We start from the raw sequence: 13818 nt of genomic DNA on the forward strand, positions 1-13818 counted from the left end.
GTTCAGGCTGTGGTTCAGCAGCCCCATACAATTGTCTTGCTTTGTAAACCTTGATTTTGTGTATTGCTGAAAGATGAAGGCTGGGAAGAGTGCCCCTGGAAATCTCCTCAACCTAGGCAGGTACTGTTATGACTCTGCTAGGGCTAGCAAATGTCATTCTTGCACATGTGTCTGCAGCCCTTAGAACTTGTATTAGTAATTTTGGTCTTTAAGAAGTCAAACATGTGGGGCTTGATGTAGATGCATACTTCCCTATCCAGCTGCATCACCACTGTTGCTTGTATATCCTGATAAGGGTGAAGAGGAACAAGAGAGCAGCAATACATTTTAGTGCAGTGTGCATAACCTTTAGTCAGTGAAAGCTTTTGTAGCTGTGGATCTCCTTAATTGGAGAGAACTTTATACAGGGCAGCTGTCTTCCCAGGTATGTTTCTTTAGCTCGGTGGGATGCACTGGGCTTGTCTGTAAGAAAGGAATGTGACTGAAGAGCAGTACCTGTATGCTCAGTTGGTTTCAGCACTGGTCCTGGGCAGCTGATAGTGTCCTTTTCTGGTGAGGGTTGGCTTTCCCCAGCTATTCGGTTTCAGGGGTTTGGGGAAGTGTATCCAGCAGTCTGTTGTTCGGTCACCATTCACAGCTTGCTGTTGCTATTACCCTTATCACCTCTGACTAATGCTCCTGTGCTTCCCAGAAACTGCTGAATCATTTCATTTTCTTGGTGGTTTTTTTTTTCTTATTCCCCTTTCCTCTTCCAGTGCATCAGAGTGGAGATGTGGTAGGGTCAAGGTGAGGTCAGAAAAAGAGGAAATGCAAATGAGTGAGAATAACTGTGTTCCATGGCAAGGACAGTGATGCTGTAAAGTCTGCTTTTAGATAACGCGAGGAAAAGATAATGGCCGTAGTGGTTTTCCTGAAAGGGAGCACGAGGAGTGTTAGGGGCTGGATGGGGAGGGCCATCAGCTGTAGTGAACCCACAGCTGGGAGATGCTGGGTATGTCCTGATAGTTGTCTGCTCTTTGTTTTGAATTTAATCTTCTTACTTCTACAGCTCCACTTTCACCTTCAGCTCTTCTGTCTGCTTTGTTAAGCTCGTAGCAGCACGGTGTAACACAGAAGTCATTTTCTGTTGCTTGCAAATGAGCTGACCTGGCTTGAGGTTTTTGCTGTAACATAGATAACAGGAACAGGGAAAGGCAATTAACCAGTTCTAGGCTGGAAGGAAGTCAGAGATCACCAAGAGAAGGTTTACTTGCCAGAAGTTTAGGAGCTGCAGGCAGAGACTCGCATTGTGCCTCTCATGTACGTGCGTGATTGTTTACTATATCCGCAAAATTTTGTACAAATATGTCAGAATATGACATTAATTGCTTTTTTTCTGATCAACAAAACCAAATTTCAGTTGTATTTCTCCAGCAGTATCCAGATGAATAGGAAGGCTTGCCTGTACAGATTCAGTTGGCAGATTGTGCAATCTTTTTTTGTCTCTCAGAGAACAGACGGACTCCTAACTGAAAACTTGTTTTTAGAGGCAGGAAAAGAAAATCTTTGGGGGAAATCCATGCGTAGAAATTGCATGTGATTACACGAAAGGACTACTGTGTGAAAGTCAATCATGTCCCACTTCTTCTTTCTCCAGGCTCTTTCTTCACATATCATTGTTTTTCTCTTATTTCCCAAAGCTGCTGAAAAGCATGGTAATACTGTTATTGCAGATGCTACTCTGCTCTTCCGGAAGTTCTCTGTGTAGGAACTGACTCTTGAAATAAAATTGAGATTTTTCCCATTTTGCCACAGGTGGTTTGTCAAGGGTTAACAGTGCTTTAGTTGATTTTATGGTTGCGTGGATATGTTTAGACAGTGCTGAAGCTTGCACAGACATTTAGTTTCTTTGATCTAATACTAGTGAAAACTACATTGAAAGCAATTCAGTAACATCAGTGTCACCAAATCAACAGGCACTAGGCAGCAGGGATACCACTGTCTTCCCACAACCAGCAGATGTAAAACAAGCGTCTAGAGGAGCAAAGTAATTAAAGGAGACTGTCCTTGTCACCCAATGGTGGCAGGCACAATAAGGTTATAAATAAGCAGAAGGATAACTAGGAGTGTATGGATCCCAAATTCATTGAGCCTTTGTTGTGTTGCTGCCTAGTTTTCACATGGATTTGCATAATCCTCTGAGTGCATGAGTAAGTACTGCAATTCTCCTGACCTGTGACAAAAGAGCTTCATTGTAAAACTGTCCCATGTTCATTTGAAATTACCAGGACAAAGGCTCAAAGCCAGACATTTAACAGGGTTTAGGCACCTGAAGTTGTGCAGAGAAAGTCCAGGTAGGTGTTGATGTACTTAATTTCCTTCCTAGAAAGTTTGTAAAAATTCTACTGGATTCTTACCAGAACGTTTAGGAACTGTAACATCTTGGCACACCTGCAAGTCAATGCAGGTCAAATAAATGCACCATTGCCAAATAAATCATTTTGCTGGAAGTCTAAGGTGGCTTTGACTAGCTGTAACTTTAGGTACTGGGAATACATTGATTAATTATATGACACTTGGCAGTTTCTGGGGGATAATGTTTTCCAAATAACAAGAATGAGCAAAGCTTGTCGAGAGATTTCTTTTGGCTTCAGTAGGATTTGAATGAGGACCAAAATGAAACTTCCCTCTATTATTGGACTCGATAAAGCCTATGTCTGTGATAAAGGCTTTTATTCTCTGAAGTTCTCAGATTATATCAGTCTGCTAGGGGACTGATGACGGGGGGAGGATGAGGAGGCTGGGTAAGTTCTGAGTTCACTGTGAGCAAACAGTTATGAAGCATACATCTTTGAGGCAGAGATAAGTGAAAATTGATGCAGAGTATGACCACTGAAGCATGGATAAAAAGCAGTCACCATTATTTATTTGTTGTTTTGTTGTGTTGGTCTTTTTTTTTTTTAACCTGGCATCTGAATGTCTGATTGCTTGGTGTGTGGGTGCAGCTGAGCCTTTTGCTGATGCTAGAATCTTTTTTTCTTGGGAGGGGAACATGCAAAAAAAAAAAAAAAAAAAAAAAAAAAAAGCTGTAAGACCCAAAGGTATTGGGTGTTACCTCTCTGAGGTAGAAGTTGCTTTTCTTGGAACAGTGCATCTGGATGCTTCCCTGCTGCATGCATGGAAAATACAATAAAGAAGTATTTTCTGTGATTGGTGTGGGTTACATCTTGTGCACGCATTGGCATTTCAGTTGCAGTATGTGATTTTCATAAAGGAGAAATTCAGGTATACTTCATATTCTTCAGTGTCATGTGCTAGCATACAGCCACATTTAATTAATACTTGGAGGTGAACAAAAATAAGTCCTGCTAAACAGAAGATTTCTTTTTTTTTTTTTTTTTTTTAGCTTTCTTCAATATTCAAAGAGCATATCAATGAATACTTTTTAATATTAATTAAAAACATGCAAATGGATTAGTTGAAGGATCCAGTTCTTCAAAATCACTGTCGGAAGAAAAAAATCCAGCCAACCTGACTCACTGAAGTTGTAATTCAGGTGGATGGCACTTCTCATTTCCAGCACTCCTAATTGCATCTTGTGATTTGTCCTGGAAGCTTTTGGGTCCCCTCACAAAAGAGGTCTGAGCTGTTCCCTCATAGCCCTGCAAGGAGGAAGCACAGTGGGTGCTGCCTGGCCCACGTGCCCTGGCAGCTCCTGGGTCTGCAGGAGAGGGGAAGAACATGGTGCTCTCTAGCTTTAATTTCTTCTTGGATACAGTGACAGATATTTGCGTTTGTTGTGTGCATGTGCGCGCAATGCTATCAATTTGGTATGAAAGATGTACCTTCTAGTTTATGGTACAGCTCCATCTAAATTGCTATATACTTGACTCCTGTTTCTTGAGAAACAGAAAAATGGAGGGAAAATAGAAGCCATTGGATGAGTACACACATCCTAGTTTGCGCAGTCTGCATTTATACTTTTTACACTATCTGTTGCTGCTGAAGATCCCCAGGCATGTTGGGTGCATCCTTTCCCTCTCTGTTATGCATACCTGGCCTGTCAGAAACTGTTGGAGGGAAGCTGGAGCGCAGGCAAGAAGGCAAATAAAGGAGGATGGACCCTGGAAACCTGGCAGGTCATGGTTCTGAAGTTGGTTCTGCCATGTGAATGTCAGGCTTTGCAACAGCCTTGTGAGCTCCCACTGTCTAAGATAAGAGTAGCAAGGTAGATCTTGTCAGGCCTGCTGAATAACAGGAGATTTCCTTGGATCCATCTACTCCTTTCATCTGAAATTAGTAACAAAAATCTGTGGTATTTTCTAATCCTATCAATAAAGAATTTGATCTTGTATGTACAAATGGAGTTGCTCCAAGTCCACAGTGAGTGGATGCAGAACTTCTCTGCCTGCATAAAACAGTATGTTAGTGGTGTAGAAATCTGTCTGCTGCTGATCTGAAGATAAAGGTAATAATTCTGTAGTCTTAACTTCTTAATTACCTAACTAGAGGGTAAAAACTGGAGTATTAAATATTTAAGGTTTTAAACTAATGGTGTGACCTGTGTTTCATTGGTGCCTCACACCTAAAGCTGGTTGGGATGCAGGGCAAGGATTTCGTCTGTCAAGAGCTTACGCAGTTTCTGTACCCTGCACTATCCCTTGTGGTGTTGTGACTGTGATTTACAGTCCTTTGAAAAGACAGCAGTGATCAGTGTTTGGCAAGGAAAAAATGGTGAGTCTTCATAGAAGAGGTTTCCCATGAAGAGTGCTCTCAGCACTTTTTTTTTATTTTTTTTTAAGTTAACCCTGGTTTAATGCAAGCTGCTGAATGAGCCTTTGTCTGTTGTCTCCAGCCCACACCATCCACTTCTTTTCTTCTAGCTCTTTTAAAAAACTTTTTTATAACAAGCAACTTGCTAGCTACTCTTGTGCTGGATCTATTCCTGAAATGCCCAATACAGAGGTTGTGAAGTGTGCCCTTGATGCTGGATAGGTGCCACAATGTTGCAAGTGGCAACATTCTGCTCTCCTGGCCCTCCCATTTTCTTACTTTTTTAATTTGTTAGTTTTCTGTGCATGTAAGCAGTGTTATGGATCTAACCACTGAGCTATTTCCCACAGGTTGTGTGCTGAGGACTCATCTCTGTCCCTCAGATAGGGAATTGCCTCGTGCCTCATACAGCATATGAGTGTTCTGTGCATATTCATTAATTAGCACAAAAGCATGTGTGCATGCATACATATTTATATATATAAAATATGTTAATAGACACACTATGTATCTATTATATCTATATACATAGTGTATATGAGAGAAGGATGGGTTTGCTGCAGACATTCAGATCCTGTTGTTTGAGCCTCTGGTACTTTGGCAGGAAGCTGATCACTCACCGAAGTGTGTTGATAGAAGGGCGTTTTGAGGGTTTTGCATATTTATTTGTTTTTGCAGGAGGAAAGTGCCAGAAAACAATAATACACGGTCCTAGTTACCTTTGACTAAGCACTTAATGTTGCCTATGGTGACTCGAGATTGAGTATGATGTTGGCTGCAAGCACATGATACAGATACCTGTCCTGGACTGTATGTGTTGTTCACCTCAGTTACATCTGAGGAACTGTCCAGGTCACTTATATCTGTCAGACAGTCTAGTTCATACCCTTCCTAGATTCTTACATCTTTTCTTGTAAGACTGTGCTTCTTGTTTAGTTCTGCTCTCTTGCTCAATTCTTAAATTTGGCTAGTGTTTATATTGCCTTGTTGTTGGGACACGTAACTTGTTGGATTGGTGGATGTAGAGAAAGTAAGAGGAATCAGAGGAACTCTGTGGTATACAGAACTGAACTCTGATAGAGTCCTTCAGCTCTTAAGTATCTTCAGGAGCTCTTTCTTTTAGTTTTTCCTGAGGAAAAAGCAGATAGTTGTGATTTTGAGAAATGTGTATTTTGTAAAGTATTGAAATCCAGGAGCTTGGGTGGGAAACTGCTGAAGGGCAACTCTTGGCATACAGGAAAGAAGCAGCTTGCCTTCTGCTGCCATTTTTGTGAATGTCCTATCCTGCACCGTAGATGACTGCTGTGCTTCACCCAGCCAAATTTTTTGAGAATTTCTTTTGAGGCTTGGAGAAGAAGTGCTTAACTTCAAGTTTACCCTCATCAAATAAATACTTCCCTCAACATCAAGCTCTGCTGACCCTGTGTTCCCTAAACTCAGCACCCCCAGGAGTTCTATATTGCCCAACTTTAGATTTAAGCCCAGATTCCTTTGGTGCCCTCTTTCAGCTTCCTCCTCCCTGAATATTTAATTCTCCTGGAAGAAGAAGCACGATTGAGCTGCTGTTCACCTAAACTTGGCAGTAGCTCTCCATCTTGCCTTCCCTTTTCTGCACTGTGCATACCTCTCCCAAATAGCCAGCTTCCCCTTGTGTGGTTCCTTTCCATGCAGTAAGGGGGCAAGCCCTGAGGCTGTCAAGGCAAACAGGAGCTATGCAGTGTTTTACCAGCAGACAATCTGCAAGCAGGGATAAAGAACTCATATTCTGGCAGACTTGAAGGGCTGGCATGGCTGTCTTGCCCTGACATTAGTTGACAGCAGGAAGAAAATAGAAAGGGGGGAAAAGCTTGGGTTACTTTTGTTTCTTTAGTTTGGACTCTGTGATGCTAGTTGTCTCTGTGCTTAATAGAAAATAAATTAAAAATTCAGTTTTGTAGTATGTTGACTTCACGGTGATGGCTAAAGTCCACCACACTGCTCATTCACTCCCCCTTCTCAAAGCAGTGAGGGAGAAAATAGAACGTGAAGAGGTTCAAGGGTTGAGGTGAGGGCAAGAGATCACTCAGCTGTTACTGTCATGGAGGAAACAGACTCAGTGTAGGGTGATTAATATAATTTATTACCTAACTGACTAGAGCAGTCAGAACTGAAAGTGAATTAAAGCTTCTCCCTTCCTGCCCTCCATCTGTCTCCCCCCATTCACCCTCTTCTACCTCTTCCCTCTGAGCAGTACAGGGGAACAGGGAGTGGGGGCTGTGGTCAATCAATGAAGTTCTGTTTCTGCCACTCCCTCATGATTGCTGCTGTTCCAGTGGGGGATCTTTCCCGATCTGATCCTGTGTGGGTGTCCCACAGGTTGCAGTTTTCCAAGCACAGCCTCAGCGCAGCTCTATACCGCAGGGCATATCCTTCAGGACTGCAGTGGTCCCCACAGACTCCAACCTGGGGCTCTCCGTGGGCTGCAGTTCCTTTAAGCCTTATCCACTGCTACACTGCAGGCTCCTCTGTGGCTGCATGTGGAGATCTGCTCTGCATAGTATCCATGGGCTGCAGGTTGCTGCTGCTCTGTGCCTGGAGCACCTCCTCCCCTCCTGCTGCACTGACCTTGGGGCCCTCGTGGCTGTTTCTCTTGTATTACTCCCTCCTTTCTCCCAGATGCTGTCACACATCAGTTTTCCCCTCTCTTAAATCTGCTTTCCCAGAGGTATATCCAGAGTCACTCATGGCTCAGTTGTGGCAGTGGCGGGTCTCCTTTGAAGCTGGCTTGGAGCTGGTCTCTGAGCTCACAAGGGGCAGCTTCTGCGCTCTGCTCACAGAGGCCTTCCCACCACTGCCAAAATCTTGCTGCGTAAATCCAGTATATGTGTCAAGTCTCTAAGCTGGAAATCCTGAAACTAGCTGATAGATAGTATTCATTCTTCAGCCTTTAAAATAGCCAAATGGAATGATCTCTCCTTTGAAGCTGTGCAGGTTACAATATAAGCAGTTTAGGAACATGTGACCTCTCAGGAAAGCTGAAAAGCTTTCTGGAGTTCCTGTAAGTGTAGGGAAAGGGTGTTAGATATACTCAAACGTTTCCCCACTCTGGGACTTTTTGGTAGAGGTGATACTTTAATAGTTGCCTTTGGGGGAGAGGGAGAAGTGATTCAAACCCTGATTAAGCACGAGGCACATAGGTAACTCTTCAGACTTTTTTTTGCCATGGCATGTATAGATGCATACCCCTTGAAAGCAAATACACCTGTGGACACAGCCTTGCTGTTGCTGACTTTTGATGCTCACTGACAAGAGGAGCACAAGGGCTTCCTGTGACTGCCTTGCCTATACATTCCATATACAGAAACAGTGTTTAGATGAACTCTGATATGAAAAACAATGCCACTATCTCTGCCGTTCTGATGGCAATTGAAAGGCACTTAGAGGCCGTTCAGAAACTGCTGTAATTTGACCTGTGCTTACTCTTCTCTATCCGAGAATCTAATTTAGACAAGAAAATGCAAGAATAGGCATCATCATTGTATGCTTATTTTTCCTTAACTTGCAGCAGAGCATTTAAGTTTTAAGTGTTAGCACTTTATCAAAGAGTAGACATGAACAAAAACCTTTGTCTAGGCTTGAAATACACTTTTCTGAAAAGAACCATTTCCAATGCTGTCCTGGCAATAGTTGTAAGTAATATAATATTAACTTAGCCCAGATGCCAGTGTGAATAAATTTTGAAGGAGGTGGGTGATAGTTCTCAGCTTTGTTCTCATGCTTTCTGTGAAAGTGCATAGTTTTGTTCTATAAGATGAGCCCTAGTTGTAATCTCTTGCAGACTTTGAAGCACTATGTGGTGTTCTTAATTGGCAGCAGCCTCTGCCAGAAGAGAGATGTTCACCTTGTTTATCACTGGTGTAATGTTGTCTTGTCTTTTCTGTGTCCTTCTAACCATTTTTTTTCCAAGCAGAAGAGAATGTAGAGACTAGTTGAAGTAGAAAACAGAGTGGACCTTGCTGAAGAGAGGAACTAGGGGAAGAATTGGAGAGAATGAGTGATCATGGAATCTTCTTTTAAACCTAATCTTGTGACCTTTTAATCACATGAATAGATGCTTGTTGACTTGTTCCCAAGACAGGCATTTGAGGTTTGAGTCTTTTGTTTTGTATCCAACTGAAAACTGTTATTAAAGAACATTCCTGTCTGTTTTTGATGCACTGGCTGGCCGTTTTCTTCTAACTTGTTTTAAGGGGTGTCTGATAGAAGAGAGCTTCTTGGCAGCAATCTGATCTTAATAGCTTCTGAGAAAATGCATCAATTGGCCCTTTTGTTTTATAGAAGATTGCTGTAATTTTCAGCCATTATCTACAAGGAAATCAGTGTAGTTTATTAAACTAGCATCATGGATTAAGAATTAAAGAGTTCATACTTTTATCACTTAGACCAGTGTGATGTTACCCATGAGGAACTTAAGTAAGGCTGAGCACATGGGAAAAGTTCCTGTGAATTCCTAGAAAGCAAGTTTCTAGACCTCTGTCAAGATCAGGCTTGATTCTTGAAAATTAATTTTCAGCTACTATATAGCCTGTGCAAAGAATGAACTGCTTTTCTTGGAGTTTGAGTAATGGAAATAGTCCTATCATATTGAAACAAATCTTATAAAGAATAAGTTTGTGTGAGCAAATAAAACACTGAACTAGTGCTATGTAGGAAAAATAAATTTCATTTAATCAGAGGAGAAAATTAATCTCTAGTCACATTACTTCTCAGAAAACTAAAATACCAGCAGTGTCTCTAATGTCATTTTCTTTTGTGGCAAGTTAGATTACGTTCATTTCAGTGGTACTGTTTAAGTAGTTTTAGTTTGCTAAAACATTTCATGGAAGCTTTACAGAATTGAAATGTCATATCTGAAGTATGAGCATGAGGAAGAAATGAGTTTTAAATATTCCACTGTGGCTTCATCAAACAATAAGACAGAAAACACATTTTATCACAGTCAGCTCATTGATGTCTCTTAATTCTGTGAAGCTTTGTTTTATAGGCTTAACATTAAGTAAATGATGCACATAAAATCTAAGATTTTAATGTAGTTTAATCACTGTTGCAGGGATAAAAGCAAACTGATGTACTAGCGTTCTGGTGAGTTCTTCCTCCTCACTGACTCTGTCAATCAACTGCTTTTCCTCTTCATAAATACTGTCAATCAACTGCTTGCTACTGAAGAATTTTGTTGATCTTATCAAATAGTGAGTTTCCAGGTCTCCCCTGTAAGTAGGCCATGTTTTCACTTTAATTTCATGGATGGTTCTTTGGATACATTCTCTTCTGATCTTTGTGAATTAAACAGACTAGCTAGCACAAAAAGCTTTTGATCAGTTTTAACCAAGGGCAGTAGGATAAAACCAATCATTGTGGTTTCAGGCATTTTGCAGTCTATAAGCCACTGTTTTCTTTCAATCTAACAGTTTTATTTAAATGATCTAATCCTGATACTCAATAAAGTAATATAGTCTGAACTAGAGATTTTTTTAAATTTTTCTCTGTATACTTATTCAAAACATTGTTTTACTACTGTTAATTTTTTCCCTCTGTTAGGTATTTGATTCTATCCTGATAATGTGACACAAAGGGCTCCAGGATGAATCATTACAATGATTCCTACTAGACAACGTTTCTCATTCTATTTAACTTTCAGCAAAAACAAGGTATTCAGGCAGCCATACTAATAAATTGCTGCCATCTGAAGAAGCGTATCTGTAGCACACAGTTGGTCAAAGCTTGAAAAGTTTTTTACAAGTATAATGACAGTGCAATGAACACAGGCCTGCTCTGCAATTCTGAGCTACAGATGCTGTCTGCTTTGATATTGAATAGTACGGCAAGATAAAAGGAACAATGTCTGTAATACACAAAGGACACATTTTAACTACTAATAATAGGCTTGGGACTGCCATAAACACTTTATATAAATTATCCCACAGCACAGATTCTCTTTCTTAATTTTTGCTTCATCTTCCTTGTGGTTGAAAACCTGGCTGAATATGTTCCTGTTGCTTTGTAGCAGTTCTTGTATGTAAGCATATTCTTGCAGTAAGCATAGTCAGCAAGGGCAGTAAAACAAATGTTTCAGGACACTGATTTAGACTCACTGCTTCACATAATGCGGTCTTCTATAAACTAGGAGGATGGGCATTAAGATTTTTTTATCAGTTAATTCCCTGGGATGCTGACAGCTGCTGTTTTGTTATTGCCTGTGATTGGCATATTTGGAAATATTGTCTCAGGGCTTCCTTTTTGGGCAAACTCCCCTGTGCCTCACAAGGAGAAATGGTTTAGGAAGGGAGCAGCGTGGCAGCACCTTCTCCTTAACCACAGTCAAAAGACGAGGGTATTGATTACTGAGAGATCGTGCCTTAGTATTTTTCCTCCTAGCAAGTGAGCCAAGAGTTGGTGGTAGTGATGGCTGCAGAGGTTCAGTATGGTTTTTGACAGGCTGGTATGCTTGGCAAGAGGACATTTCCTCTGGATTCTCAGCAGCTAAGGTTGGATCATTCATTTCCAAAATTGTACAGACCTTTTGAAGTAACCTAAGAGCAGGTTTTCTGGAAACACTGCTGGGTCAGGGGTTAGTGCTGCTGTTGATGTTTCCTTTCTGGGTTTACGGAGCATAACTGTTGGAATTACAGTGTCAAGGAATAATTGGACAAATTGTGTATATTGTGCATAGTCAAGCTTTTATTCTTCTGCCAAAATCAACTGGTATTTGGATAGAACAAGGGAACAAGCTAGTAAAGCTGGAAGCTGCTGCTACCTCTTGGTTTGGGAGCATGGTTGGAACAGCACACAGAAGAAAGCAAAAATTCTAACATAAAGCTGCAAACCTTGTATTTATTTTCAATAGGCAAGAATGAAGTGAGTGTGCAAATAAGCTTTTGTTTGTTTGTAATGACCTTATGTGAGTGAAATGAGACATTACTCTCTTCTGCCGTGGGGTAGAAAACTTCTGGATTTTTATCCTCTGATAACACTGGAGTCTTAGGCTGTGTGCATACTGAGGAATACTGCTCAAAATCAGTAGAGCTAATCCTGTGCCTATCACTAGTGTACGTCTCTGTTTTCTGGAGTGGAAACACACACATGGTGGTGTATGTGTGTGTGCATTTAAAGACCATTCTTGATTATGCATGGGATATACTAAGGAAAGCAACACCATGAAGTGTATTTCAATTTTTGTTTATTTATGTTTAGTTTAAAACCGTGCATGTGATAAAGAATTACTCTGAGTTGCGCTAAAGGCAGTGGGACCTCTGATACATTGGATGTTTTTCCTTAATCAAGTAAAAGAAGAAAACTTTGTTCTTATCCCTGCTAGTACTGTACACTTGTAGTTAAGCTTCCTGGTTTGCCAGTTTCCTTTAAATCAGGTTGGACAGAAATCTCACAGTATCAGTCGTTAGACAAATGGGGCTTAAAAAAATAAAAGCCAGCAGTGTTTTGGACTTCCGTATGTATACACAAGTAAAGCAAGCCTTTTGGTAAAGTTATCTGAAAGTAAATAGTCCCAAATAGAGTGAAAGTTGGAAACACCTTTTTAGGGTGTTGCATAAAATAGCCATGTGAGGTTACGTAGACTCACACACACACAAAATTGTTTATAGAAATGAGGAAGGTAATGTGGGCCCCCCCTTGTTTGTGTGAAATGTATGGAATAATCCTGAAAGGGAAATAAATTTCAGGCTAAAAAAATAGCAAACGTTAAAGAGAGGCCATGAGACCATACTAACGAAGTATCCTGTGGGTGTGGTGAAAGTCCCAGCTGTGATATAGTTGTTCGGGTAAAGTATCATTAGCACTTGCAGAAAAACACTTAGCAAGCTTTTGTTGAAACGACTGGCTTTGAGACTTGCAAATTTTGGAGCTGCTCTTAAATATAGCAGAGGCCGCAGTATGTGTCTTATAAAGTACTGACAATTCAAAACGTAAGCGGACTGTTTTGCTCATTTTTTAGCAATGAAGGCCTGATAGAGGAGCATTACCCTGCATGGAATGGAGTCGCGTGCTCTTGTGTCTTGCAGAATTAGAATTGAAATGTGAAAATTTGTTTACAAAGCCAAATGTAAATGTGATATTCTCTTTCCATGCTTACTCTTGCAAATATTTTAATTGGGCCTTATTCTAAATAAAGATATTAAGTTTCATTCAGATATTTAAGTGTACAGTGTGACATCTGTATTAATCTGTTTGTGGAAACAAATGCACTGCACTCTGTAACTGCTGATACTATTTGATTTTGCAGGTTGTCTTCTGAATTTTGGGTCTGAAGGTACCCTCTTGCTTTCTCAGCAAATCATGGACATCGTTGGCTTTCTGAAGTCTCAGTTCATTTGCCACCTGCTGATCTGCTACATATTTATAGTGTCAGGACTGATCATTAACTTCATTCAACTCTTTACGCTTATACTTTGGCCAATCAACAAGCAACTGTTCAGGAAGATCAACTGCAGGCTGGCTTACTGCATTTCAAGCCGTAAGATTTTTGTTTTTGTTTTGTCTTAAGCTATTTTCAAATTTTGTCTTGAGGGAATCGTAAAAAAAAAAAAAAATCTGAAATGGTTGTCAAAGTAACACATAAAAAGATCATTACTGCTTCCTACAGTGCTTGCATTTGTGTGGAGAGGTGTTTGCATTGTTGGAATATACTGTTATGCTGAAATGTTTTGCTCTTTGATATTGGGATACTTGCTTGACTCAGGATAATGAAGAAAGACTGCCTCTCATTTGACTATCCATCATGTTTCATTAAGCCAAATGAGAAATATTGACCAAATAACTCAGTGACATGCACTGTTTGTAGGTTTGCATTGCTAACAAGTCATTTCTGATAGCGCTTTCAATCTCTTTATTATGCGTGATTTTGTTTTTGATCTTTGTAAAGCTTTCATATGTGAATGCTATTCAGAAATAGGAAATAGTTTAAAAAAAAGAAAGAGCAGTGATTCAATGTGTTGGTTTCTTAAGCCACTTGTAAACTGTTTGCTTGAATAAGTGTTTCAGGCCTTAAGCTGCATCTCAATGTACTCAGTA

General features: G+C 40.4%; 1 protein-coding gene across 2 annotated transcripts in view; it reads left to right on the forward strand.

Annotated features, from left to right (window-relative positions):
• AGPAT4 (1-acylglycerol-3-phosphate O-acyltransferase 4) overlaps positions 1-13818 on the forward strand; it is a 71875-nt gene that overhangs the window by 2276 nt on the left and 55781 nt on the right. Inside the window, exon 2 of one of the 2 annotated variants that reach the window (XM_085216939.1) lies at positions 13031-13261. The exons of the other annotated variant lie outside the window; for it this stretch is intronic. Coding sequence (XP_085073065.1) covers positions 13084-13261 — 178 coding nt within the window. The 5' untranslated portion in view covers positions 13031-13083. The remainder of the gene's footprint in view (positions 1-13030; positions 13262-13818) is intronic. 2 annotated transcript variants of the gene reach the window in all.

Source organism: Meleagris gallopavo, chromosome 2 (assembly GCF_905368555.1).
Source record: "Meleagris gallopavo chromosome 2, MGAL_WU_HG_1.1, whole genome shotgun sequence".
Classification (NCBI taxonomy): domain Eukaryota; kingdom Metazoa; phylum Chordata; class Aves; order Galliformes; family Phasianidae; genus Meleagris; species Meleagris gallopavo.